We start from the raw sequence: 27627 nt of genomic DNA, 5'->3' as shown, positions 1-27627 counted from the left end.
CTTGCTTCAGGCAGTGGTTCAGTCTCACGCAGGAGCCCCAGTTCTCAGATCTCTTAGCTGCTCATTCCCAACTCCCAGGCGCTACCACGAGATTTGCTAACAGATGCTCTCCTTGCCCAGAAATCCACCTACTCATCGCCACTTGGTGTAAGATTCACATTAAGTACCAACTCTTTCTGGAGTCCTGACACTATCTTCATTGATGTCCCTCCTGCTTGTTAATTTACATAGCACTTAAGCATGTCCTACAATAATTTGAAACCTGATTTATATATACACAAACAGTTTTGGTGTAACCATAAAATGTATCAAGTTTGAAAGCTATCTTCCTGACTGATCATATGGTAATTGTAACAGATTTTGATTTCATAAGTTCAGGGGAGAAGACTCCCACACCATGGGTGCCTTCTCTGGGAGATGGTACAGTATAACCCCTGAGTACATGTTCTCAGGTGGACATGAGCCTGCCCTACCTCTTTCTACCCGTGTGACCTTGGGCAAGTTCTCCAAGCCTCAGTTTCTTCATCTTTAAAATGGTGACGAAAATAACAGTACTTCCTCTCATGAAGTCTTTGTATAGATTCAATGAGATAATGCTGTGTGAGTCCTTAGCGCAGTGCTGGCGAGTGGCAAACAACCAGTGTCTGCTATTCTCTCTTGCCCTCCACAATACCAGTCTAGGGACTACTCTGAATGAACAGACCTTGGCTCCCAAGCAGTGCTTGGCACTTAACAGAGGCCCAATACATATTTGCTGAATGAACAAATTCTTAGGAATTAATTCTATTATTATATTTGTTACATAAAGTGCCTAGAATATTGCCTTGGACATTGGTGTATCTTAATTAATGAGTGTGGCAGGGTAAAAGACAAGCTTTATCCATTGCCCAGGTTCAGGTTAACAGTGCGAGAGTCTAGGGAAAGAGTCTCAGGGATGCCAACAGGGGTGTGAACTGCTGAGGAAAGGGGCGGCCTCCTCTGGAGAAAGGAAGGAGGTTCCTGATACAGCATCTCTTAGACAAAGGGTCCTGGCCTGCCCCGCCCTTTCCCTCCTTCCCTCCCTTAGCAGCCCCACATCATCAAGCAGCTCTGGTATTCAAGCTATGTAGTCATGCTGGGACAAGAGCCAAGCCTGTAGAGTACCTTCCAGTGGGTGGAGAGATACAAGGGAATGCTTTCTAATTACCATAACAGCACATTTGATGCCCTTGCCCTCGTTGGGGCTCATTATCATACTATTGTCAACAAGTCCTCATCCCTACAGATTCTCCAAAGAAATATTTCCAGGCCCTCTAGGGTCTTATTTATTCATAAGGGCAAGGAGAAAGGCAGGACTGGCCATTCAACAAAAACGCCACTTAACCACAGCCTGGAGTTTATTTTAGGATCTGGCTGGTGGCTGGCTTTGCTTCTGACAAGCTGCTGCGCTCTCTGCAGCAGGAAGTTTTATTTATAGACAGGGTAAGGCTGTTTGGGCTGAGGATTTTATAACAGGAGGGGCTGCCTGTCTGGGGACCTGCACATTTCTGCAGAAGGTCTAGGAGTGCCAGATTAAGTGCCTGAGAAAGGGCGGGATGGGGAGGGGCGCCCAGCTCCTACTGTCAGCCCTGGATGTCACACAGGCAGTGAAAAAGCCAGCAGGGGTAGTCTCATCATGACAGCGGTGATTATGATGACAAAGACTCTTGAGGAGTGCTTACTCCTGGTCAGATGAGTCGGTAAGGGTTTCGCATGAATCACATCATTTAATCTGCCCCAAGTGTCGTTATGTTCCTTCTTACGGTGATGAAGAAACTCAGGCTCAGAGGGTAAGTCATGTACTTTAATACACAGCTGGTAAGAGGTAGTACATGCTCTCTGAACAAATGTGGAGGATTCTGGGAATGTGACAGGCTCTAACTACACAGCCCCACAGCCCTGCAAGGCACTGACCTACTAACTCCGCTCGCTCCCTCTTTCAGAGATTTCCTTAGCTGAATGTTTTGTGAGCCTTAGCAGCATTACGAAATGCTTGCTTGATACACGACCCTGGGGTGCAGAGAGCAGGGCGTTAACCAGGGTGCTCCATGGACAGGCAAGGAAAAGACTTCACCTTGTGTTCTTTTGAAAATACACCCTTGAAAGAACTACCACGAGCCTTCTGACAGAGGCTGATGCCCTTATAGTCAGTATGTTGCCATTCATTAAAGAGCAAAGTCACCAGAAGCTGGCCAGGCACCACCATGTTTCATTGACACTTTTTCTGTATTATAGTCTTGGAATGGAAAATGACTAGGGATGGGTCCTGTGTTGTGTTGGCAAGAAAGTAGGACAGCAGATTTTTAAATGAAAAAATTCTGATTCATCAATGTAACAGACATTCCATTTAATCCTCGTGATTATCAGGAAGATGGCGGTGGGTGGGGTGGGATGGTTCTGGGGAGGTGCCAGAGAAGGCAGTTGACTGCCAGCAGCTGAGGGCTAGAGGGACAGGCTAAAGGACCTTGACCCAAACGGCTACTCTACAGTGGCTTGAGCTCCAAACTTTGGAGAACTTTCAACTCTAAATTACAGGAAAATGTGATCATTTAAATGAATGGCCTTACTGTCGTGGCGACGTGTTTGGGAAGTACAGAAGTTGCCAAAGATCGGTCATTACTGCATAATCTTGGCTCAAGCAAGGCTCATGACTTCAGTGTTTTTGGACACTACTTGGCAAAACAGATACACTCGTGGACAGCTGGTTTTCAGGTTTAAATTTTTATCCATCATTTTGTGAGAAAATGCACTCATGGGGAACAGCTTTTCTAGTGTGGTTTGGGCTCTTTTCTGCTAAGGAGGATCACTGGGAAGCACTGCTCAACACTGGGCCTGTGTGCAGAGCATGCTCCTTTCAACCAAGAGCTGCAGTGCCAACATTAACGTGGCTCCTCGCTTATTGATTCTGGCAGGAAGTCAAGGTTTTAGCTGCTGCCCAATATCCCACACAATATCTTGGAGAGGATTCTCCTGAAGAGAAACACGTGTCATTTGGTCCTTACAGAGATGGCACAAGATCAGTTCTAGGTCACCAGGGAGGGTTCTTGATAATACTCATTGTTCCTCAATCTGGCAAGCTAGACGGGAGACTTCTGGCTTAGTCCTCTCTCTCCGTCCTGGTCCCAATTAACTATCCTTTGGGTCTACCTTGAGCCAGGAGGCAACTTCCTTCTTTGATGCTCTTGTGTTAATTTATAAGAATAACTATATTTTACATAAGGTTAAAAGGTGAGTTTCCAAAGCAGAGTGGTAGAATCTGGGGCTGATGCGGGAGCACTTGCACCTGAGATCTCACAGGCTGTTGTCTCTTTGCACCTGGCAAGGAGAGGCACTTCTGTGGGTTATATTGTATGCACGATGAGCTATCATAAATCTCATCAAAGGAAGCCAACATCAGCAACATGTTTAGTGCAAAAAATGTCCTCTCCCTTTTTTAATAAACTTCTCGGTGGAGGTTATTTTTGAAAATTCTAAGAACAAAGGATATAAAAGAACAAAACTGTTTTGCTCAGGAGACTTTTAGGTAGCAAGATGGGTACATGTAGAAATAAATGCATTCAGCTTCTTTTCCTGTGACGTATTTTTGCATCCTGAATCATAAGATGGAAACCCTGGTATCATAGTGGTTAAGAGCTATGGCTACTAACCAAAAGGTCGGCAGTTCGAGTCCACCAGGCGCTCCTTGGAAACCATATGGAGCAGTTCTACTCTGTCCTATAGGGTTGCTATGAGTCAGAACCGACTTGACGGCAACGTTTTTTTTTTTTTTTACGGGGAATCATAAGATCTTCTTTGAAAACACTACATTTTTGGCCCGAGGCTCCACAGCTAGTTACGCTCTTGCAAAAATCACATTTTAGGATGCTCTGTGTATTCACCAGGAGCCCTGGTGGTGCAGTGGTTAAGCACTTGGCAGCTACCCCAAAGGCTGGCTGTTCAAACCCACTAGCCGCTCCGTGGGAGAAAGCTGTGGCGGTCTGCTTCTGCAAAGATTACAGCCTTGGAAACTCTATAGGGCAGTTCTACCCTGTCCTTTAGGGTTGCTAGGAGTTGGAATCCACTTGACAGCAGTAGGTTTGGTTTTGGTTTTTGTGTATTCACTAAATGCTGACCTTAATAGCATCAACTCTTTTAGAAAAAGATTTAGTACACATTCAAAAGTGATTCAAATTCAGCTCTAAAAACCTGATGGAACTATTTTTCCTCAGTTTGGATTTAAACATCATGACAGGGGCTCTAATTCATACTTATTCTTAGAACTCTATTTAGAGTGTAGCTACACTCCATGATGCTTCAGAAGACAAAGGACAAAAACATGCCTCTTAGTATCCAGCCTATGGATTCTTTTTATTTAGCCTTACTAAAAAAAGGTCTCAATATTTATTTGGTGATTAAGCAGTTCACAAATGTTACTGTAACACTGTATTTTTCATGATGGGGATATGATTTTAATCTTGGCTCTAGCTTAAGTCTATAGGCAAATGGCTTAGCTTCTCTATTCTGGTTTCTCAATCACTCAGTCACAGAGTATTAAGAGCCCACGACAAGTAGACAAGGAGCCTGAAAACAGGAACATTCAAGGTAATGGTCAATGGGCATGGACAGTACCCTCGGGGTTCATGACACTGCATGACCTTATCATGGAGCAGATGGGCCTTTTGGTAGCTGACCAATTAGACTGTCATGGGTGGAGTCAGAAGTCTACCTACAGCAAGGTGCTACAGTGAAGTTCCCGTGTCAGAAGCTAGAAGAGCACTGTCCATGTAAACGCTGGGAACAAAAGAGAGTTAGCAATTGGGAAATCTTTAGAAGTAAGGGGCTGAAAAGTACTCCTTCGATTCAGACCTGTTGCTTTTGAGAGCCCCCAAGGCAAGGATTCTGAGCTCTTAGCCAGTTCCTGGGCTCTGACTACCTCAGAGATGGAGCTTTATACAAATGAAGGCTCTATGCACTCCTCTCCCCTGTGGGTCACAGAAATCTAGAAGGATTGCTGGTTTGAGTGTGTCTCCTTCCATGAGGCTGTGTTGGTAGGGTCTAATCAGGATGTCAGCACTTCAGAGGCGAGTCACTGGGTCTTTCAGGAAGGACAGGAAAGCACAGGGTGAACACACCAGACGAGCCAAACCATATTTCAAGGGCCCAGCAGACAGGAACTACCTATGAAACTCTCAAACCAGACACCCAAAAGCCACCAAAAAAAACAAACCAAACCCACTGCTGTTGAGTCAATTCTGACTCATAGCGACCCTATAGGGCAGAGTAGAACTGCCCCATAGGGTTTCCAAGGAGCATCTGGTGGATTCGAACTGCCGACCTTTTGGTTAGCAGCCATAGCACTTAACCGCTATGCCACCAGGGTTTCCCCAGCAGCCACTGCCTCCGAGAAATGAGGAAGAAAACCGACTCTTGGCCACAGCAAGGAACTAACACACCATGTTTCCCTGGAACAGAGAAGCTGTCATGGGATGTGTCAGCATCAGGCTGCGCTGATGAAAATGCTGGGGAAGCAAGTAAAGATGGACATGATTGTGGAGACTGAGGGAGACAAATGGGAAAAACTTCTAGTCGCTGGAGGACTCCTTGGCCACTGGTCACTGCTTTTGGGTGAATCAAAGTCCTTGCTGTCAGTTCAGAGCATCACAGAGCACTGGCCACTTGCTGGCTAGGCCTGGAGCTACACATCGAGGCTGCAAGTTCATAAAATGCCCAGTCCCTATTAATATTATTATATCTACCTTTATACTAAACGTAGGTCATTTGTCATGTACTACATTACATGCTTTACATGAGTTTTTCCTTTAATCCTCATAACTATCTCATGCCCCTGTTGGGAAGATGAGGAAATGGGGGCTTAGAGAGTTGGGCTGCATGCTCAGGTTCACACGGCAGGTGAGAAACATGAGAGGAAGCAGCCAGAGGATATCTGGGAAGGTCAAGAGCAGAAGAGAGAAGTATGTGGGGACATGCACGGAAAAAGTGGGAGGCAGAGCTGAGGTGAGGGTCCATAGGTAATGGGCAAGTGAATGGGTAGGTAAAAGTAGACTGCAAAGGCCTCAGAAGAAAGGTGAGAAAAATGTTGGACCTGATTCTGCAGTGACGTAGTGAGACTATACTCTGGTTGTAGAGTTGAGAAAGGGACTGAGGTATCTGATTGTGGAGGTAGGAAGGCTGGGGTGGCGGGGGAGGCCATCCAGGTAAGATGCTGGAGGGTGGGACTAAGCAGTAGCAATGGGGTTGGAGAAAAGCAGACCAGCCCAGAGAAGTTGAGCTTAACAAGGAAGGATCAGCAGGACTTGGTGACTATGTATACGTGGTGGGGAAGGAAATACTCAAGATCACACCTCTGCTTCTTGCTTGGAAACATTCACAGAAATAGCGAGAGTGGAGAGAAGAGTGGGTATAGCAGGGCAAGATTCAATCAAGCGCCTGATACGTGGAGACAGAATTCCTAAAACCAGGGAGCCAAAAGTCTAGGGAGGAGATAAACCTACTCAAACAGCTACAAACCCATGGGAAGTTAGATTTGGACTAGGAGACTATACTCTGTTGTTCAGCCTCTAACAATGGGGAAGAGTTTAGGAGTCAATGACTTTACACAACATAAAACACCCACACAACACATGAGCTATACTGGGCTAATGAGGAACATGCAACAGCAGGATAGAGTAGTCTCAGAGGCTTTCCAACGGTGGGTGACAACGGCGTATTACTCATTTTCCCCAAAAGAGAAACAGTTCTGACGTTGACCATGCAAGGGGACTTCTGTGAAAGAACCCCAGGGAAATAAACCAGGCCATGAAGCAAAGTCCCTCAGGGAGGGACGAAGCACTGAGAAATACCTTGCCTGCTCCTGGGCCAGTGCGTTCTGCCCTCATACACTTCCTTCCCTTTCATTTCTCAGTTCGATTCAGCTCTAGCCAGGGCAGGAAGCCAATAAAGATGACATCAGGAAGAAAGGAGGGATAGAAACAAGGAGGTAGGAACATATTTTTTCCAACAGGTGGACAGACACCTTTCTGGGCCAAGAAGTCCTAGAGCTCTGCAGGACTCTCTTCTACATCTCTCATCAGCTTTTCTCTTTTCTTTCCATTTTCTGTCCTTCTCATTCTTCTTTTTCCTTTCCTGTGATGCCTTTAAACTAGTCGGTATGCTGTCTGTGTGATGGCTGCTGGGCTAGTTCTCAGGGATGATTCTTAGCCAGGAGATTGAGGAGGGAAACAGAAAGGGAGGGCAGTGGGGAGGGAGGGGGGGAAAAAACAAAAAGGAGGGCGCGGAGAGGCGGAGGCAGGATGGGGAGAGAGAAACAGATGCGCTAGTAGAACTTAAGGAGCCCACCATGTGTCTCAGGGAGGTGGCCAGGCTGTTTCACAGCAAGGGGATGAGTGATGCAGGAACCAGGAGTCCACATGAAGCCCATCCATGCCTTCTGTTAAAAGCATACGTGCTGATGCATGAAAGCCTGGGTCCAACATCTCTGAAAAATCACTATTTTGCCCAGAATAGGTTACTAGCTGCTCTACGGTCTCCCCCCCGCCGCCCCCAATTTTTTCTTTTTAACTGAAGTCCTCAAGATTATACTCACTTGATTTTCTTACCCCAAATATACATATTTTTAAACAAATGACAGTTGTTATAGTAATTTCCATATAACTTCTCAAAATCTGGGTTGGCTAGCAGTTTACACATCCAGAAGTCATTTTGGAAGCCAAGACGGTAAAGAAAGATTCCGAAAGGTTTCTAGCACGCAAACAGATCACATCTTGGTGATAGCATATATTCCTAATTGCAGTTAGCAAAGACATGATGTATAAGAAAGCGGGCTAAATCATTTGGGAGATGGAAGGAGGTTTTTCTAGCATCAACATTGTAATGCCTGAAGGACACTGGCAAGCCCAGTGGTTACTGAGAGAATCCCAATATCCTGGTCAAGGGCAAAGTGAATTTGGAACTAATTCAAAACTTTCAAGATTCACACTACCAGAGTGCAGAAACAGAGAAAATGCAAGCCAGAGAAGGCATATGAAAAGGAGCTGGGATATGGGAATTCAGGTGTTGAAGGTGAAAAGGGCTGGAGGGACTAAGCCGGAAGAGAGGAGGAAGGGGGTCTAGGTGAGTGGACTTCTGCTAGGCTGCAATGTGAGCATGGCACGCAGCCCAGTGGGTACAAAAGCCCAGAAAGCAGCTGAGGAAGAGTCCAGGGACAGGAACCACCACCATGTCAGAAAGCTCATGCAACACTGCTGTCTCTGGGAGGGCTGGAAAGTCAATTCCTCAAATTCTCATTTGTGCCTCCTACGTGCAGGCCTGTTGCTAAGCACTAGGGCATCTGAAATAACACAGCCAGCCTCTTGGGCCTCAGTGAAGGCTGCACCTACTTCTCTAAATCTTTCCTGGCTCATAGTCACTCACCCATTTTCCCCAGACATCTTTCTTCTATCGAACTGGTCTTAGTGTTCTAGGGACCATACATCAGGGTTTGGATGCATTCTGTGTGGAAGTTCAAGTCTCCTAGGATTATGGCACACATTGGGAAAGAAAGGAAGCTTGGAGACCAGGAGGTAACATAACACCTCATTGAAGGAGAAAGTCAAGCCGACCCAGGTGAAGATCGTGAAGAAGAGGGTGGGAAGGGAAAGCTGAAGGATGGTGTGCAGCACACAGGGGTAAGAGAGTAGGAATATGCCTGAGAGACAGCTTGGGGGTGTGGGGACTGTGTGGAAGCCTGGCCTGTGCTGGAGAGGGCTGTGCTGATGAGAGAAGCTCAGGAAACGGGGGTTTCAGTTAAGGCAGAGCGGGTGGGTGTAGGGGGGACTGGCAGATCACGGAGTGGGAGGTCCTGAGGAGACAGCTGAGGGGTCGACTATTGTCATAACCCTTTAGATGATTCTCTCGTGACCTCAACTCCGAGTGTTTACATTTGAGATGATCTTAAAGGCTGGGTTTTTCAGCCTCCATTACACAGGCAATTCCCTCTGCTTGGAACTTCTCTGACCTACTTTCCTTGCTCTACATCTCCTTGTTGAAATCCCAACTATGATTCAAGATTCAGCTCAAGCTCCATCTCCTCCATGAGGCTCTGCCTGACCCCCCACCCCACCAATAAGGTTTTTACTAACTTGGTAGCTCTCATGCTTTTACAAGTACCTTGCCTTAATGTGAGTCTCTTTTATGCTTGTCTTATTTTGCCTGAATCGGCTCTACGGCACTGGGTATTTTTTTTTGGTTATTTTGCCTACTGAACTGTAAGCACTTCTAGGGGATAGGGCTGTGTCTCACTCATCTCTGTATCCCTCCTGCCATCTGATCCACGCACAGGAGATGCCCCGTGCTTGTTAAATTAAGCTGATCCTTTGGATCTTGGGAAAATTGAACAAGAATACTTTTCCAGCACCCATTTCAATCTAAATTGTTCGATACAGATTTATTGCTCTACATATTCCTTGGCAAGAGGTTTTCAACGGTAAGAATCTTTCAGTAGGCGTAACAGGCAGCTGTACCAAGAACCCAGTGACGCACCTTCAGGTTTGACCTCTGCCGTGTTCCTAAACAGTACTCCCCTGGAATTCCATGCTGGACTGATGACCCAGGCCCAGAAACAATGGGACAGAGAAATTTAAGAATAAAGGGTGATTCTGACAGCAATCCAAAGGCCTCTGTCTGGGCCTCATCTCTTTTAGAACTAAGCAGAGAATATACGATGGATATGCTGGCACTACACTAACTTTTCTGGGACTGCAATATATCAGACGTCAAATATTCCAGACACTTAAGCCTTACTAGAGGCTCTGTGGCCCAGAGTGTGCTTCCCTTTTAATGAAATAAAGTACCTTTATGATCTCATCCCCTTGGGCTCTCGATGGAGATGGTGCTTAGGATGAAGTATTTTAGATGCAAAATGTCTCAAGACTCCCCTATGCTTCACAGATGAAAACTGTGATGTTCATACCCAAACTTAATTAAAATGCCCTCAAGTTTTCTTTCATTTTGTAGCAAACAGTCTAGTTCATTCATAGCCCTCATGCCCTAAACTGCTCAAGAGGGAGATTGTAGAAACTCTTAGGATAACTCACACTTACTTTTCTATTCATAGAGAGGAAAAAACAGTCAAAAGCTGGGATTATCTAAAGGCCAAGTTTTGCAAGATTTGTGAAGAGGGCTTGCCAGAGGTGCTTTCTTAGGAAACAGAGGACATCTGTGCAACCAGGCTTGGTGGGGAGGGGGTGAGGCGGTGTTTTAGCCTTTCTGTAGCACTTGCAGGTTTGCTGAGAGCTCTAAAAAGTTGTTGAGCTCTAGCACCCAATGAGACAAGGTATTTCAAGGCCCTCACAACAGGAAGGACTGTCTTAACCCTGGGCATTTCCAAAGGTGGAAACCAGCAAAATCAAACTGGGAACACGGGTTTGGATAAGTCTTTAAAAGTCACCTGGTTCAATCTCATCCCCTATAGAGGGGGAGAGAAAAGCCCACATAGGCTGAGCCATTTGTCTGAGTAATCATGCATAGAATTAAAAAGGCGGCCAAGACTAGAATCTGGAACTCTTATCACTAAAGTAATAAAGAACAAGAACCATAATAATATACTTTCTAAGCTTACTATAAGCTTGAAAGGTTCATATTATTTCATATAATCCTCACAATCACTCTGTGAGGCCAGGAAAAGAGAACCCCAAAGAAATGAAATTGAGGCCTAGGAAGGATAAGGGAATTAGCTAAGGTCAAACAGATTTTGAGTGATATCCGAACTCAGCTCCATTCCAAAGGTCTTTCCACTGCTGCTCAGTTTCATTTTAACAGATTAAAGGGAGAATGGTGGCTGTTTTAGGTTCTTCAGTGTAAACTCCAGTGCAAGATAACAGACCAGCACTGTGCCTCCTGAAGTGTTACTACCCCCTATGGGGGTGCAGTTGTTAAGTGCTGGCTGCTAACTGAAAGGTTGGCAGTTCGAACCCACCCAGTGGCTCTGCAGGATAAAAGACCTGGCCATCTGCTCCTGTAAAGATTCCAGCCTAGAAAACCCTATGGGGCAGTTCTACTCTGTCACATGGGGTCGCTATGAGTGGGAATCGACCTGACGGCACGGCACCCACAAACAACAACAGCAAAGCCTTAGTAGTAAACTGTTTACAAAAGTGGTTGCAACTCTTCCCCTTCCTATATCCTTTGCAACATGATTTAGCAGCAACATCCATCAAGAGATGGAGTCTCCTTCCCCATTCCCTGAATCTGGGCTGGCTCTGTGAGTTAACCAAGAGAATGCACTGGAAGTGACGAGGTGCCAATTCTGAGCGCAGGCCTTGACTTTCGTTTGTTTTCCTGGAACTCTGCCAGCTGCATGTGTGCAAGCCCTGGCTAGCCTGATGGAGGCTGACAGACCACATGCTTCACAGCCAGATTGGTCCGGCTGTCCCAGCTGAGGTCCCAGAGATGTGAGCAAGCCTAGTCAGAATCAGCCGTGCCTAGACCAGATCGGTACAATCACCCTAGTAATCTCTATCCTGAGCAATGATAAATTGTCATTGTTGTTTTAAGCCACAAAGTTTTGGGGTGACTTGTTATGCAGCAAAAGGTAACTGATACAGCCCTCAAACTCAAAGTCCATCAAGTACGTGGTAAAGCTCGCTTTCCTTGGTCTTACTTCCTATGTGAGGATCTTTCCTTTTAAATACAGAACACTTACAGAGCTGAGCTAAAGCTCAATGTGGGATGAGAATAAAAAGGCCAAAACATCTCTGCCAGTTTATGTTATAATGATAATGCTCCAAACGTGGCTGCTAACTTTTGCCCATCTCTACCCCTCTCCACTGGATAATCCACGGTCCTTAAGGCCACAGACAACCAACCATACATGCCTTTCCCATCTAGGTGCCGGGATCCTGCAGGAGAGAACCAGCGAGGAGCAGCACACACCATCGGGAGGTACAGGTACAAATGATCACGTACACACATTTCCAAGAAAGAACGGCAGGTAGCGACTCACCGAGGGCACAGGTAAATTGCCGTGCCGGCTGAGAAAGGAGTTAGAGACGGATACACTGATGCCCTGAGTGGCACTGCCGTCCTCAGGCGTGAAGGTCACTTTAGTTTGCTGGACACAGTAGGAGACAGAGGAGAAGGAAGAAGCAGCATAGGAGGCCTGCTGAACAGAACGGACAAGAGATGACAGGGAAGAAGGGAGAAAAGCAGAAAAATCAAGCATATATATCATACATATATAAAGGCTATGTAGGGCAGCTACCTAATTCTGCTCAGGCGCATTTTGGACAGCGTAGCTTCGTGGAGTGGATCAAAAATACCTGCTGAAGGCTACCTGAACAAGAGGGTGCCTTCCTTCTCTTCCTTCTGACAGGTTGAAAAAGTTAACTTTCATACAAATTGTGTCCACTGGAAGTAGGCAGTAAGGTGGAAGGAGGACAAGCAGGCTTGGAGCCATACAGACCTGGGTCTGAATCCTGGTTCTGCCACTTAGTTAGGGCTTTGAGCTCCTCCTGTGTGGCAAGCATACTTGTGAGGTGATTCACACTTCATCAGAGTATCGGCTCGGAGTCAGGCTGCTTGGGCTAGAATCTGCACTCTGCCATCTATGAGCTGTTTGGCCTTGGGCACTCCCTAAAGCTCTCTGTGCCTCAGGTTTTTTATCTGTAAAATGGGGTAACAATGGTAGGATTGGACTCTGGGGAGGATTAAATGAGGTAATAGTTCCAAAGTACTTAGAGCTGTGCCTATCACAAAATATACAGGCCAACAGACAAGAATAATTATCATTACTATTTTATCTGTAAAATAAAATCTGATTCTGAGACGGAGCACACTGCCGAGCAGCCAGCACAGTGCGTGTTACGTGGTACGTCTGGCCTTAGTGAGAGTTGGCCTTGATTTCCACTTTTAGCTCTGGGCTCTGAAAAAGTCTCTCAGGCTGTTGAAGCCTCAGTTTACTTAAGATGGGCAAGATGGGAGCTGCAGCGAGGTTGTGTGAAGTCATATGAAAGCCCATGCTCACATGTGGAGGCATTCAACTCCTGGCATTCTCTGAGGGCCTCTCCAAGGTGCCTCTCGCCACTGCCGTCAGCTTGGTGTCAAGCCAGTGTGCTGCCCCAGGACGAGTGTTGATCCCAAGTGTGCTCGTTAGGGATCTGTCTCCAAATCCTCAGGGGCCTGTGGGATGTCCTGGTACCAAGAAGATGCCCAAGGATGGACGTGGGTAGGAGAGTCTAAAAATATTTCGAGTCAGTGAAACCTGGCTCAGCAGGGGTGTTCAATCCTCTCAGGCAGAAGCAAACATTTTAGGTGACGAGTTCCTAGGGCAGGCATTTATGCTTCCGTGGTAAAGATCCTCTTGTGAAACACTCTCGAGAGCGATTAAAATGCATATTTGGGCATTTGTGGGCTGGGTAGGGCAAATGGCATCAGTTTCATTTTGTAGATGAAGAACTGAGACCCAGAGCATAGCACATGCGACACAGCCAGTTAGTGGTAGAAATGGAACTTGAAATGAAATAAAAAGATGGCTTGGCCAGCACCGTGATATAGAGACTTCTGAGCCCATTCAATGTGGAAACTCCTGGGACTGGGCTGGGGCTTGACGCTTCACTACATAATTGTATAGTCCTCATACGACCACAGAGTCCCAAGCCCCAAAGCTTCTGAGGGCTGCAAGGAGTAGCCCAGGGATGCTTGTCCTCCCGTCAGTATCTGCTTCCACGAGAAGTCGGGGTAGCACCTTCGTGTCCTTTTGCAATGGATAAAAGATGGCTCTGCTACCCACGCCTGTCCCATCTCTTAATAAAAAACTACCAAACTGGCCAGCATACAAGCAAAATAGCACATTTAGCTCTGAAAAAGTTAAGGGTTTCCTTCTGGGATGTACTCTTCCTGGAGAGCATGGCTGGAGGATACGCTTTGATTCCAAAAACCTGACCAGAGTCCACTGGGTTAGTCAGCTGGTAGCAAAGGAAAAGAAGTACAGAGACCACAACAGCCTACCTGAACCGCCCAACCTGCCTGATCCCTGTACAAATTCCCACCTTTTACAGGCCGGCCACAGCAGGAGAGCCTGTTTTCTGTGCTGACTTTTGCTTCGTTATGTATATGAAAGTCCTTAACACGGGAGATGTTTTTTTAGAGAAGGGTGCTATGCCTGAAATACAACATGGCTCTGTATACAGCCATCCTGCTTTCAATAGAGCTTGTTTTAACTGGGCCATCCCTGGCCAGAACTGGACTATAAGTCACTCTATAGTCCATTTACCATTATGTAAATCAGGCTCACAGATGGCTGTACACAGACCAAGGCCTGTGCTTTGATTAAGTCCCTCCTTTCTGGGAGGTCTATGTTTGAGCCAAAGAAGAGAGAAAAAATACAAGAGACTGTCTGCAGAGAAAGCATACATTCTGAGTACAAGCCAGTCACAGCTGCATCAGGCTGTTGTGGAAAAGAAAGTTACCACCCTCTGCCACCAGGGTAGGGAGATAGCCAAGTGGGAGCCAGGCTGCAGTGAGCTGATTAGGAGGACGTGAAAGCACCTGAATGGGAGATGGCACGTCCAGCACACACGCCAAGGGCCCTGACGTGGAAGAGGATAGAGTTAAGCCTGCCCTCGAAAAGGATCATTCTAGTTCCTAGAGACCTGTCAGGATTGGAGATTCTGGTCACGAAGGGCAGATAAGAATTGAGGGGGCCACTTACCAGCTGCCGCTGCTTGGGGGGGAGAGCGGGAGGCGGGGCCAGCTCCTGCGCTGAGTCTCCACTGCTGAAGGAGTCATTGAAGCCGTACACTTCCATGAGGTGCTTGTTCTTCTGCTGGTAGATGTGCTCATTCTGTGGTGTCTGGTAGAACATGGAGGGTTGGGGCTCCGAGTAGTCCTCGAGCAGCTGCATGTAGGCCAGCACTGCAACACAGAGAAGGCAGTGGATGGCAGGAAGCCCCTCCAATTCTCGGCCGCACTCTGTTACTGAAGTGAGTGCAGGCTCAAGTGGGATTAGGGGCTACCACGCTAAGAGAACCCCCCAATCCTTCTCCTGGCAGCCAGGCAGTCAGGGTGATTTCCTTAGGAAGCACATGGGGCACTTCACTCCTGTGCTGAAAACCCCCTGGTGGTTTCCAGCCATACTCTATGAGTGACACTATGGCTCTGAAGGGGCTCACGGGGCTCAGTAGAGCTGGTCAATCCCAATTTGTGCCATTCCCTGCTTCTCTTACCCTGCTCTAGCTACACTATCTTCTCTCAGCTCCTGGAACAAACACCCTTAGGGATTCCTGTACGTGCTGTTCCTGCTGGTCCAAATGCCCTTCCTCCGATCCTCCTAAGGCCAGCTGTTTCCTTTATGGCTCAGTTTATGTTCACTGAGAGGCTCATAAGGATCAGCCCCGTCCCCATTAGCCTCCAGCTGGGTCCCTCACTTGCTTCCTTCTTAGCACTTCCCATATTTATAGTTATCTGTGGGCTTTCTTCATGCCACCCATTTTACTGAGCACCTAGTTTATGCTAGGCACTGACCAAGATGCTGGGATCAGACAGTGGCCAGCAAAACAAATCCACTGCCCTTGTGGAGCTGGCATTCTGCTTAGGGAGACAGACAATCGACAACCATGGTGGATGTCCGGGAGAAAACGAGTCCCATGGAGAACAGTAAAGCAGGGTGGATGGGGGTGCTATCCTAGATATGGATGAGCCACGTGAAGATTAAGGCGACAGCCTTTCACACCATGTGTGATACAAAGGCCCAAGGCTGGGAAGAGGGCCAAGGAGGGCAGAGCACAGCTGCCATGGGGAGACTGAAAGGAGGCGAGGCTCCACTAGGCAGGGGCCAGCTCAGGGAGCTGTGTGAGCACAGCCAAGGATGCAGGTTTTATTCAGAACATGATGGAAACCCATCACCGAAGGGTTCTACTCAGGGTGTGTCTGGAGCTGATTTATGTCTTGAGAAAACCACTCTGGGGTCACTGTGGGTGTTTAGGTGAGAGACCACAGTTGGATTGTTGGAGGTGGTAAGAGGTAGCTTGGTTCAGGATTTATTTTGAAAGTAGATCCAATAGGATTTACTACTGCCTCCCCCTCAAGAGTTGATGTTACATGAGGGCAGGGACTAGGTCTGTGTTGGTCACTGCTGTGTCATTAGTGCCTGGCATGAATATTTACAGAACGAACGAGTGGAAGGAACACATGTCCGTCAGCATTTGTCCCTAGCAACTTGCAAAGCCAGAAATAACTGTATCAGGCTAGAGCCCCTGGGGTATGTCTAGTAAAGTACCTACTGGGTACACAAAAAATTCAACTCTCCCCTTTCAGCTGAAAGGCCTCAGAACATCCTAGGGAGAAGGGCAAAAGGTAAGGAAAAAAGAGCTTACTTTCAAACATATGCACTGTGCCCTGTCCTCCCTAAAAATCCATTCAGAAACCCCAAACCTTCCCATCCCTGCAATCTTATGCTAAGCTACTGCCTCACGGTGGAGCTGCCTGCACCAACACAGCCGCCCAGTGGGCAGGCCAGGCTTGCCTGCTCAGTGTGGCACCATCAACAAAGAGACTTCTGCAGCCAAAAACAGCAGGGACCTCACCCGCTGGGGAGGTGAGAAGGCAGTAGAACAAAGAGCTCAGCTGTCACGTCTTGGTGATCTCATCCTCGGCAGGCACCTTCTCTCTGAAGCAGGTGCGGAGCCCTCAGCCCTCACGCGGGGGCATCAGCGTACACTTTACTTGTGATATTTTAGTGTTTAGGATCTGAGCCTCACCACCCACATAACTAGGTCCTTTTGAATACTCCAGACCCTGGAGTCCACAAGGTTCTGGGAGACGTGATAGTTTGGGGCTGACTGTGCACAGCACAGCTCTCCTGATGTCCTTTATGAAGCTATGAGGGTAGAGGTAAGCACAGGCTCCGTCTTCAGTCCCATTCACATGGACCAACGGACCCACACTTGGCATCCTCCACAAGAGAGTCTCGGTCAAGGCAGGTACCTGTTAGATACGTTTCCTGAAATGGTGTACTGTCTTTCCTTTCTCTAGGTAGTGGAGGAAGCTCCTAGCTATTAGGATATTCACATACACACTGTCTGTAATGATCTGTAGAGAAAAGGCACTGCTATGCCTCCTTGACACATTGGTTAAGAACGAACACTGACATACATACGGAGTTGCTGCACGCACACTAAGAGGAATGGAAAGTGACAATGAGAGCTGGGAAGAAAAAGGGGCCTCAGGTTTAGAAACAAAGGAATTTAAGTTGGTGTGTGGCAAGCACAAGCAAGGAGGCATTATAAATTACTGTCCCCTCGGATACCGTCTCAAAGCGCTAGGAGCAACTGTTGCGTGGGGCTGACATTCAGATTCCAAGAGAAAGTCTCAAGGATAGTTGTGCAGTACTCACTTTTGTATTTTCAAGTAACCACAAAGTCAGGGGCTTAACTGGAGACCTGAACTAGTCAGAAAATTATAGGACAGAGCTGCTTCACTAAGGAGGACAATCACAAAGGTAGGGGATTTATCATTTTCTTTCCCGCATCTCATTTCAGGTCCAGGTATGTAGGAAATCCCCTCTTTTTGGGTATGTCTTTTTGGCACCCTGTGCTGAAAAAGGGGGTTCACAGTCACATTTTAATAATAAATAAGAGTTCTTATTAGCTCCACTCAGCCCTGCGTGGGACCCGGCCTTAGAGGCACGCAGAACGAGAACATGGTTCCCACACAAGGTTAGCTGCCCTTACTGCTAAAACCAAAATGCAGCCCTCGGCTCCCCTCGCCCTCACAATGCTTTGTCTTTAACAAGGCACAACCAACATCACTAACTTCTAGAGGAAGATGCAAGCCTGTGAAAAGCATCCCAAAATGTCTACTAATTGCTCCCTTAAAAGACTAAACCACCTTCTTCTGCCTGGCCCAAATAGAAAATTTGAGTAAAACTATAATTTTTCCAGAAGGTCTCTATGACCTCTTGATGGTTGAAGTCCTTTTAGAGACCTGTTGACCAAGCATGGAGAAACAGCAGTAATGTTTCACAACCTTTCAGAAACATGGAGGGCCAGGCAATTTCAAAAGTAGCCCAGTACAACGGCTCAGATACTAGAGCAGCCGACGTCATTCGGAAGGTTCAGCAGGCCCGTGCTCCTGAGCGCACCCAGAATGGTGGGGTCTTCAGGTGTCTACCTAGCACAAGGGGCTCGCGTGACTGCCCTTGGCGAGCGGAGCCAGGGACACTCATGCCTTCAGAGGATCTCCAAAGGATGAAGACATTCTATGACATTGAAATTGCATGTATCTGAGGCTTGTTCAGCGTTAGCAAATACAAAGCATAGTTATTATCTCATTCTTCCCTCAAATCAACTTTGTGAGGTGTTTTCCAGGGGGAATTTTGGAGTTGCAGACTGTAACTCTCCCAGAGTTCCTGAAGGAAGTAAACAGCAGGCTCAAGACTACAATCCAAGCCTCAGGACGCCTTCAGTTTAGGGTACAGAAAAGACTACCCCGCTGCATGGGGTCACTGCACTAAAACTGGGCAGGCTTATTCAAAAAAGGCTGAAGCCCTTTCCACTTAGTAAGGGAGGTAGTAGTGTAACATCTTGGTTAAAACATTGGCTCCGGGACCACAAAGGCCTGGGTCTGAATTCTGGATTTGCCACCCTCTTGCATGTTGATCTTGGGCAAGTGGCTTCATTCCTCTAAGCTTCAGTCTCTTCCCCTCTAAAATGGAAAATAATGCCCATCTCACAGGTAGTTGTAAGGATTAAAAAAATAGAGTATGTAAAGCTTTAGCTCAGGGTATGTCACAACTTAAACTATTATTAGTTTTCAAAAGGTCTGCGGGCACAAATGCTACAGGCATTGATGGATGGGATAAAGCATCAAAACAGACACATAAATTAACAGAAAATTATTTTCAGCCACTGAAGGCTTGAGGCTGTTCAAAAAGATGAAAGGATGCCCCCTTCCCTTCCCCTCTTCACAGCCCTTTAGCATGAGGAGGGTGACTGTGGCTGGCACCTGCTCTAAAGCCGGCAGAGTAAGGGCTTGCCTGCCCCACGGCAGCCAGCACCTTGCGCTGTCACAGCATGAAATGCAAGCCTGCCCTGCATTTTGAGTTCAGAGGTATCCTGGAAAAGGAAAGAGGTGAGCCTAAAACAGAAAGCCGCTCAAGTCAAGGTGAAGATGGTGGAGGAGAGAGGACAGTAGCTTTTTGCACACTTCCACATGCCGAAGGAGCACCACGGAGGGAAACATCCGGCGTTGCTGTTTGTAGCCCCCTCTGCTTAGTGCCCTGGTTTTTAATGAGCAAATTTAAGGAACAGATGGGAAGGACTTCATTAGCCCTATAGGGCCAGGTCTCCCCCAGCTGGGGGACCACACCACTGAGGCCATTACGTAAGGAGGGCAACACCCAGTGAAGAGCTGGGAGCACATTACACCATCAGCTGCACCTCCTACTGCTTTCCTTCCCCTGACCGCCCAGGCAATCCTCAGGACAAACCCTGCTAGTCTGAGAAGCTAGGGCTTCCTTTTTCTGAGAACGGAGGGGCTCTCATTTGGGAATTTGGAATGGAGATTCAGTCCCTAGCTCACTGAAGTCCTCTGCTGGATGCTTCAATTGAGGTCAGGGAGTCCAGCAGCCGGTCACATTCACACCAGAATGGAGAGAGCTGGTCAGCCCGAGAAGAGTAAAGCAGAATTGTGTTTGTGAATTCCGGGAGAGGATGGGGACAGGGAGAGAGACCCAGGAAAATCTATGGTGTGGACTAGTTAGGGGAGCTAGCAGAAAATAAAATTTTCACTAGGAAAGCATTCAAAATACAAATATTTCAGAAGGTCAGCTCTCTTCTGGGCTCTAATAATATCAGAGCGTAAAATGTCTGATCCATGAAGTGTCCTCAGCTACTCCTGCTAACCAGAAAACCAAATCCATTGTCATCGAGTTGATTCTGACTCATTGTGACCCTACAGGACAGAGCAGAACTGCCCCATAGAGTTTCCAAGGAGCATCTGGTGGATTCGAACTGCTGACCTTTTGGTTAGCAGGCATAACTCTTAACCACTGCGCCACCAGGGCTCCCTGCTCCTGCTCAGCAACTTCAAATTTCATGTCCTTATTTGAGCTCGCTGTTTTCAGCGCCTGCAGACAGAGGGCAGGGCCAGCACCCAGTTATGTTTCTCTAAACAGCCACCTTGTGTACTTGCAGGAATGCTCAGAAAATTAGCATGTGCTAGGAAATTTCTATTTTTAAAATCCAAATTTCTACTTTGCTTTCTGCAGGTGTTGCAGGAAGGCTGCCCTGACTGCCACGCCGCTCTGTCCCTGTGTGCTCAGGGGAGAAGGGTCAGTGCCTCCCACTCTCGAGCAGAAGGAGCACTCTGGGTTTGTGGGGCTCTGGCCGAAGCTTTTACAGAGACCACAGGAGAGGTCAGCTTATCAGGCTTTTAAAAATTTTGTTTTTTAAAAATGGTCACCAGTATTGAGAAATCACAGCTCCCAGAAGTGTCTGAGTACCTGCGGTCCTATCTTTTATGAAACAATGAGGCCCCTGATTTGGTTCTGGCCTAATGTAGGAATAAAACATAACACCAGTTCATGTTACAAAATGTGCTTCCTTAAAATAGCTCAACTAAAGCTTACTGTGTTTGTTTTTCTTCTCTGGGAGAGGTGGTGGTTTTTCTGGGTCACCCGTTGAATCTGGAACAGTGAAATCACCCACAAACTCGACAGGGGCCGGGGACCCTCCTTGCTGAAAGGGGAGAATGGCAGCAAAGGGTGTGAAGGGGATGGACTGGACTGAGGCTGGCATCTGCAGGTCATCCTCGGAGATGTTGTCATACTGCGAGGGGTGCCGCTCGTAGGATACCCTGCGGCCAGAGCTGTCCGTGGTCTGGGAGGCTGCACTCCGGCGCTTCTTCTCTGGGAGAGCAGGCGGTGTGTCTGTCTGCTGCCCCAGGGCCAAGGGCCCCTCTGGCTGTGGACAGCTGCCAAGAGGCAGCTGGAAAGGATGGCCAAGAAATGGAGACCCAGACTCCCCCAAGGACTCTGGCAATGGGCTAAGGTTACAGGCCACTTGCTGAGGTATCTGGTCTGCGTTAGAGAGGTCTTGCTGGAGGAATTCATAGTCAGGGTCATAGTGATCTGCATTCACAACAGGGGAAAAAAACATCTGTTACCACAAGGTCCCACAGAAAGAAACAACCTCACTCTTCTTCCCTTTTCCAGTCTTGTTCAGTACAGCACGGCGAACACATGTCCTTGGTCTCATCCGTACAGGGGTCTCACCTTACTGTATATTCTTCATCATTTTTCCCTGACTATAAAAGTAAAACACAGGACAATACCACTGTTTGCTCTACTATTCTTTGTATTTTTCTAATTTCTTACTTAAAAACACATGGCCATTGTAGAAAATATGGAAAGCAAGCTATATCAAGAAAATAAAAATCACCCATAATCCCATAATCTAATTACAATCACAGCCTGCATTTTGATGTATTTCTTTAAAGTCTTTTTTTCTAGGACTTTTTTTCCATTTATTTATATATCACAAGTGATTTTTAATAGCTACGTATTATTTCACCAAATGAATGTATTATATAATTCATCCAATTTCCCACCAATGAGTATTTCAAGTGTTTCTAGTATTTTACTACTCCTAATAATGCTGAGATTAACCTCCTTGGACAGAAATCTTGTCACAAATCTCTCATTATGTTGTTAGAATAAATTCTTATTGGTGTAATACCTAGTTCCAGGGATATTACAGCTTTGTGCTCTTTAAACCTATTGTCAAACTACCTTTCCTACAGTCACGCAAACATAGCAGCACAAATTCAGCACCTATGAGATGTTACCACATGCTGCCAGCTTGCCTTTAACTTCCAGCAAATATTGTCAGGGGCTGTCCCCCTTTGTCTCCAGCTCTGAGCACAGACGGCTCTTAATTTTGGTAAAGAGAGTCAAATTGCACACTGACAGGTTAACAGTAACAATAGCTACCATTTGAGTACTATGTGGTTTCACATTGTTACTTCAGGTAAACTTTCAACCTCTTTGAGACGTAGATATTGTTATCCTCATTTTGTAGATGAGGAAACTGAGGCTCAGCTTTTAAATGACTTTACCAAGGTCATAAAGCCCATGACTGGCCTACCTGGGATTTGAACCCAGGACAGCATGACCCCAAAGAAACCATCGAGAAATAATGAGACAGAATGAGGACGTCTGCCCAAGCAGAGTGGGGTGTGAGAGGCCTATAGCTCACCTAGTGTTTCACAGCTTGTGTTCCGGGAGCACTGCCCACTGTCCCTGTCCAGAGAGGACAGCTGCTCGTCCGACTTGCTGAGCTTGCCTATGCTGCTGCAGGGGGAAAGGCGAGGGGACTCTCCACCGTATGAGTGGCTGCCTCCTGACAGGCGTCTCTGTGTGTAACAGTCAACGTCAAAATCCTCAGGTGGAAAAATAAACAAACAAACCCAGTCACTTCTGAGAAGTGGTGGCAGAAAACAGGGAAGAGGGAATTGGTACATTAACTTAGAGAAGGAAACGCTACCAAGCTCGGAAACCTATTGGAAACTCCCATCTTTGATGTAAGCGATAGAACAATGTATCTGTGACTAAAGTGAAAGAAGCCTTTAGAAATTCTGAGGGTGCACGGCAAGACAAGTTCCTTAGGCTGGACTCAGCTGTCCTCAGGAAATGCCCCTTTGAATCCAGTCTCCTTTCCCCACTCCCCATATGGGAACTTCTACCATGTCTTGGAGAGAGAAGGATGACTAAGAAGACTTCAACCTCTCCAATAGTGATCCTCTCATTCTGACTAACAGCAGGGTCTGAAGACCACTTGGTTTCTTGCAGCTTTAGGAACCAAATCCCAGAACTCAAACTCTTCCTGTGCCTTTTCAGACAGGGCTGCATTACCTGCCTATTAATTCCTACAGGCAAACTGGAGCCACTGGTAGCTCGGCTCATGGGGGCCACTACAGCCACTCGGGTAGGGGATGGAGCCGACTGTCTTTTCTTGGGTGGCAATGCTGGTGGAGGGCTGAAACAGACAAACAACGCCAATCAAATCAAACAACTCAAACAAAAATTTCTTTACAAAGATATTAGGTTATAGAATGTGGAATTCCTTCATTATTAAACTCTCGCACACCTAGTTTCCATTCTTTCAACTCTTGCCCCGCTCCCTTTCCGCTAAAATCAAGTCTCCAATGGCAAGAAAAAAAAAAAATCTAAAATAAGAAAAAACCCTTTTTTCCCCTTTAATAGAATACATTGTACCAGTTTTCACTTGGCTAAGGCTAAGGCTAAAAGGCAAGGGCAATAAGACTTTAGGTCAAACTTTCAAAGCTTCTAAAGAGCAAGGGATTGAGCTCTCAGTTCTTATCCTAACCATCTTCTCGTTTTGCTCACTCTACCTCTTCATTCATCAAATTATATCATAAATAGTTGGCAGTGGGGGTAGGTGCCAGAAAAACAGAAATTAGTGTGATAGCATCGTTACCTATTATCAACCACCCGGATGCCAGGTAAAGGGGGCTTGGGAGGTGCGACCTCTTCATCCATGGAGTCTGGGAGCAGCTCAGTCGACTGCGACATCCCAGTTGTCTTGTTTAGAATCTCCATCTCTCGATCTGTCAGGGGGAGCTCAGACTGGCTGAAGAATGTAAAAGAAGCTGGGGTTACAGGAGGTCCTGAAAGGGTTATAATGAATGGGACCAGAGCAAGGGGATGATGGGGGTGGGGACAGGCTGTGGAGCAGGAGCTCTCAGTACAACAGCACTGGACTTCAGCTCAGACGAAGTTTCAAATCTGGTTTGATCCCTAATGGGATTTTGGCCAAGTGCCCCACTCTCTGCATGTCAGCTTCCTCATCTGTAAAAGGAATCTTTAGACTGAATGACCTAAAAAAAGCCTCCCTAAAATGCTCCAAATTTATGTTTCACATTTTTACTAGGGGCTTGTAGTAGAAATTATTGCCATACATTAAAATGGTCCATTGCTACCCTCGGTTTATTTTCTTGGTAAAGATAATATTATAAAAACTTAAATGCTCACAAGCCAAATCTCCAAAATGCAACCCTAAAAGGGTCTCTCGAATTATGAAATGAAGTTGGTCAGGAAAGCACTGGTGCGTGTCACTGTACGCCCTCACACACTGACCTCAGAAAGACGCATATTCAGTATTTAAGCTTGGAACAGGCAATACTCCAAAATGTGTGTGAAGTATACACATTTTAAAGTAACACAGACCCTCATCCAGAACTTCTTATTGAAAGAGGAAGTACAGGCCCCACACAGTCTACCCAACGTGGGCTACCCGATTTGGCTCGCATTCTTTCTCAGGTGTAGACTTTGCAACTGAATACAGCAGTGACCAGAAGGGTTCGTCAGCACTCACCTGTCAGGTTTGCAGGCCGGGGAGCTGGGCTTCACTGGGCTTGTTGGAGATGGATGCCCCTGCTTCTCGATGGTAAGTCTGACCAGCTCCTACACCCCACACAAAAGAAGAGCAATGAGGCACAGGAAAGTTGCTTTTCATCGCTGATTTTTCACAACAAGGTAGGTCAGTTGTCTGTCCTCCACTGCTGCATCTCGTTTTTGTGCCTACAGATTCCCCACACACCATAAATGCAAGTGTTATTTGACTTAGGTACTCTGCATGACTTCCCAAAATGTCCCCTACCCTCCAAAAATACCTTCATAGCATGCTAGACATTTCAGATGCACAAAGGCACTTCCTCTTGGAAGGGGGAAATGAAAAATCCCACTGTCTCAAAATGACTAAGTTTTTCACACAAACTAAATTCCCAGTAGAATAAATTTCCAGTCACTTTGTGGGGGAAGGACTACTTTTCAGTTTCCTAACGCCACTATATTGTATGCATGATGATGTCCAATAATGATGAAATCTCTGGCTTCAGGAAGGGGTGGTTTCCCAAAGTGAGCTGGTCACAGGGGTGTGGTGGCAGCTGGTACCCCACGATGAACTGGTTGAGGATCTCTGTCAATGAACGGAAAGTTAAAAACATTTTACCCAGCAGAAGATGTGTCTTTAGAATCACTAAAATACCAGGGGTAAATGAATAAAGGAGTAAAATACAAAGAAGGAAAAGCAAGCATTTTCAAATCACAGGTGTAAAAAAAAAAATGAAGTGGTCAGGGCCTATTTGTTATTTTGTTCAGTTAGAATGCATTTTTCCAGTTTAATGAGTTTTGACAATTGCATATACCCATGTAACCACTACCCAAAAAATACAAACACTTCAGTCACCCTGTCCAGTCAATCTGCTCCAACTCAATCATTTTTTAACTTCTAATTTTTTTTTTGTCTGAAGAGCACTTTTACATCTGTCTTCTTTTCTTAAATAGCTTTATCGATACACAATTCACATGCCATAAGAAATCACTCACTTAAAGTATACACGTCAATGGTTTTTAGTATGCCCAGAGTTGTGTCACCATCAATATAATCAATTTTAGAATACTTCCTTCTCTCCAAAAAGAAGCCCTGTATCCATTAGCAGTCACCCTCATTTATCCCCAGCCACCAAGTCCTTTTGCTCCTTTTCGTTGCTAAGTAGTTTTCCAACGTATGTACACTCACGATTCATCTATTCTCCTGTGGATGGACGTCTGGATAGGACCTACTTGTGTTTGAGGAGCCTTTCAGCATAAACACCTATTTCTACAGTTACAGAAGAGGCAGCAATGGATGCAAGTGGGTAATATAGAAGCATGTTCCTAAATCAGAGACTGCAAAGTCTGTTAAAACTCAAAAAACGTACACACAAAAAATGCAAAACATGTGACAGGCAAAGGGCAAGGGCTGTTTAAAAAAAAAAAAAACAAACTCAAAACTAGAAAAAAGATGAACACACCAAATGAAATATCAAAGAAGAAATTCACAAATGTAAATACCAATTATCAATAAGCATACCAGCTTCCCCAGCTCCCCCAGCTCTGCTGATAATAAGATAGAATCTTCCAGACACAGTGGGTGAGAGTAACGTTTCAGGCAGTCTTTCCAGAGGATGACTCGTCAGCATATACAAAAGCATTCAATATTTGCATTCTACTTGTAAGAACTTGTGCCCAAGGAAATGTCATGAATGGGTACAAAAATTAAGCCACAAAGGATGGTCATCAAAGCATTATTTATGATAGATAAAATTAGACTATTCAATGTTCCATAATTAAATATTCAACAATAAGGACTGATTGCATAAATGAAAAGAGCCAAACAATGAGTGCATCATTACATGGCTATTAAAAACAAAGCTGGAATAAGAACATGTAATCACATGGAATGATGATCTTACTACAACGTTAAGTGAAAAAATGACCCCAGGAGGTACATTGGTATATATAGTATGAATCTATTTTTGGACATAAAACCAAGAATACATGTATAGAACAAAAAACATGTTTATTAAACACCCCTTATATTCTTGTTATTGTTTATTTATATTTTCTAAATTTTCTACAATGAACATGTATTACTTCTGAAATACTAAAAAAAAAAAGACAAAAACGAAAACCAAAGAGCTAAAAGCATGTATTCTATATAGCCAGAATAAATGCCATCCCATTTTGTAGTATCCAAGAGAAATGTGAAGAAGTGAGCTAAGATCCTAAGCACCAGAAGCAAAAAGAACGTTGATATTTTACTGTTACCACAATTTAGAAGTTAAATAAAACTTTACAAATATTTAAGGAATAGTAACCTAGCTGGGGATGACAGACAGGACAAGGATGGAAAGATAAGCGACTATGTAAATTAGAACGGATTGCAGTTAGTAGGGCGGCAGCCCCTTTATAGCCTGTAGCCTGGAGGAGAGTGGGAGAGGCAGCACTTCCTAAAAAGCTCATTGCCAGGCCATGTGGAGGGTATTACGAAATCCGGGAATCAAGGAGCACTAGACCAAAGTGACTTGGAAGCCCCATGTTCAGGTTCACTCTTCTTTACAACAGGGCAAAAAACCAAACCTGTTGCTGTCAAGTTGATTCCAACTCAGTGACCCTATATGACAGAGTAGAACTGCCCCGTAGGGTTTCCAAGGCTGTAAATCTTTACAGAAGCAGGTTGCCACATCATTCTTCGGCAGAGCAGCTGGTGGATCTGAACTGCCGACCTTTCAGTTAGCAGCCGAGTGCTTTTAACCACTGCACCACCAGGGCTCCTAAGAAAGGCAAAAGGAACAGAGAAAAGCCTGCACATTTGTATCTGCTGACATAGGAAAAAATTCCTCCAAGTCTTCATTGATTCATGAGCAATTATAATTAGACTGTCATCTTTCTGGAGACGCAGCTGTGCAAAACTCAACTCATGAATGATGGCAAAAAAATCATGGAATGACAGGCACACATGTGCAAGCATGCACCCAAATTCCAAGACGGTGTCCAGATTGCAGCAACTCCCTCCTCCACCAGTCCACTGACCTAGGCTTGAAAAAAGTGCGTAAAAAGGGCAGGCAGCTTTTTCATTCACCACCAACCTTCCTGTCCAAACAGACTAGCCGGAAGATCTTTAGGCTCAACTGGCCTAACCTATCACAGAGGAGAGCTCTTAAAGTATGCGCACATCTGGCTACTGTGTTAACAACCTAACCTGATTCAGAGCTGACCACTTGTAATGTAGGAGG

At 46.0% G+C, this 27627-nt stretch overlaps 1 protein-coding gene and 1 long non-coding RNA gene across 23 annotated transcripts in view; one reads left to right on the top strand and one right to left on the bottom strand.

The window, feature by feature from the left end:
* RAPGEF1 (Rap guanine nucleotide exchange factor 1) overlaps positions 1 to 27627 on the bottom strand; it is a 156790-nt gene that overhangs the window by 27701 nt on the left and 101462 nt on the right. For 16 of the 20 annotated variants that reach the window (XM_064291285.1, XM_064291299.1, XM_023544807.2 and 13 more), the window contains 6 exons: positions 24384 to 24472; positions 23487 to 23639; positions 22901 to 23024; positions 22245 to 22428; positions 20618 to 21118; positions 14702 to 14904 (listed from right to left, as the gene is read on the bottom strand). In XM_064291285.1, coding sequence (XP_064147355.1) covers positions 14702 to 14904; positions 20618 to 21118; positions 22245 to 22428; positions 22901 to 23024; positions 23487 to 23639; positions 24384 to 24472 — 1254 coding nt within the window. Of the gene's footprint in view, positions 1 to 11995; positions 12155 to 14701; positions 14905 to 20617; positions 21119 to 22244; positions 22429 to 22900; positions 23025 to 23486; positions 23640 to 24383; positions 24473 to 24681; positions 24800 to 27627 lie in introns of those variants that run through there. The other 4 variants (XM_064291302.1, XM_064291303.1, XM_064291301.1 and 1 more) reach the window with 4 other exon arrangements.
* Positions 498 to 26543, top strand: LOC135232430 (uncharacterized). 3 transcript variants are annotated; one of them, XR_010322988.1, is made up of 3 exons: positions 498 to 8681; positions 11881 to 11940; positions 20258 to 26543. It is a non-coding gene; the product is annotated as an uncharacterized LOC135232430 (long non-coding RNA). The 3 variants fall into 3 exon arrangements; XR_010322987.1 differs by having other exon boundaries at positions 498 to 11934; XR_010322986.1 differs by having other exon boundaries at positions 498 to 11940.

The sequence above is a fragment of the Loxodonta africana genome, chromosome 9 (genome assembly GCF_030014295.1).
Source record: "Loxodonta africana isolate mLoxAfr1 chromosome 9, mLoxAfr1.hap2, whole genome shotgun sequence".
NCBI lineage: Eukaryota > Metazoa > Chordata > Mammalia > Proboscidea > Elephantidae > Loxodonta > Loxodonta africana.
This window is presented reverse-complemented; position numbering and strand designations above follow the sequence as displayed.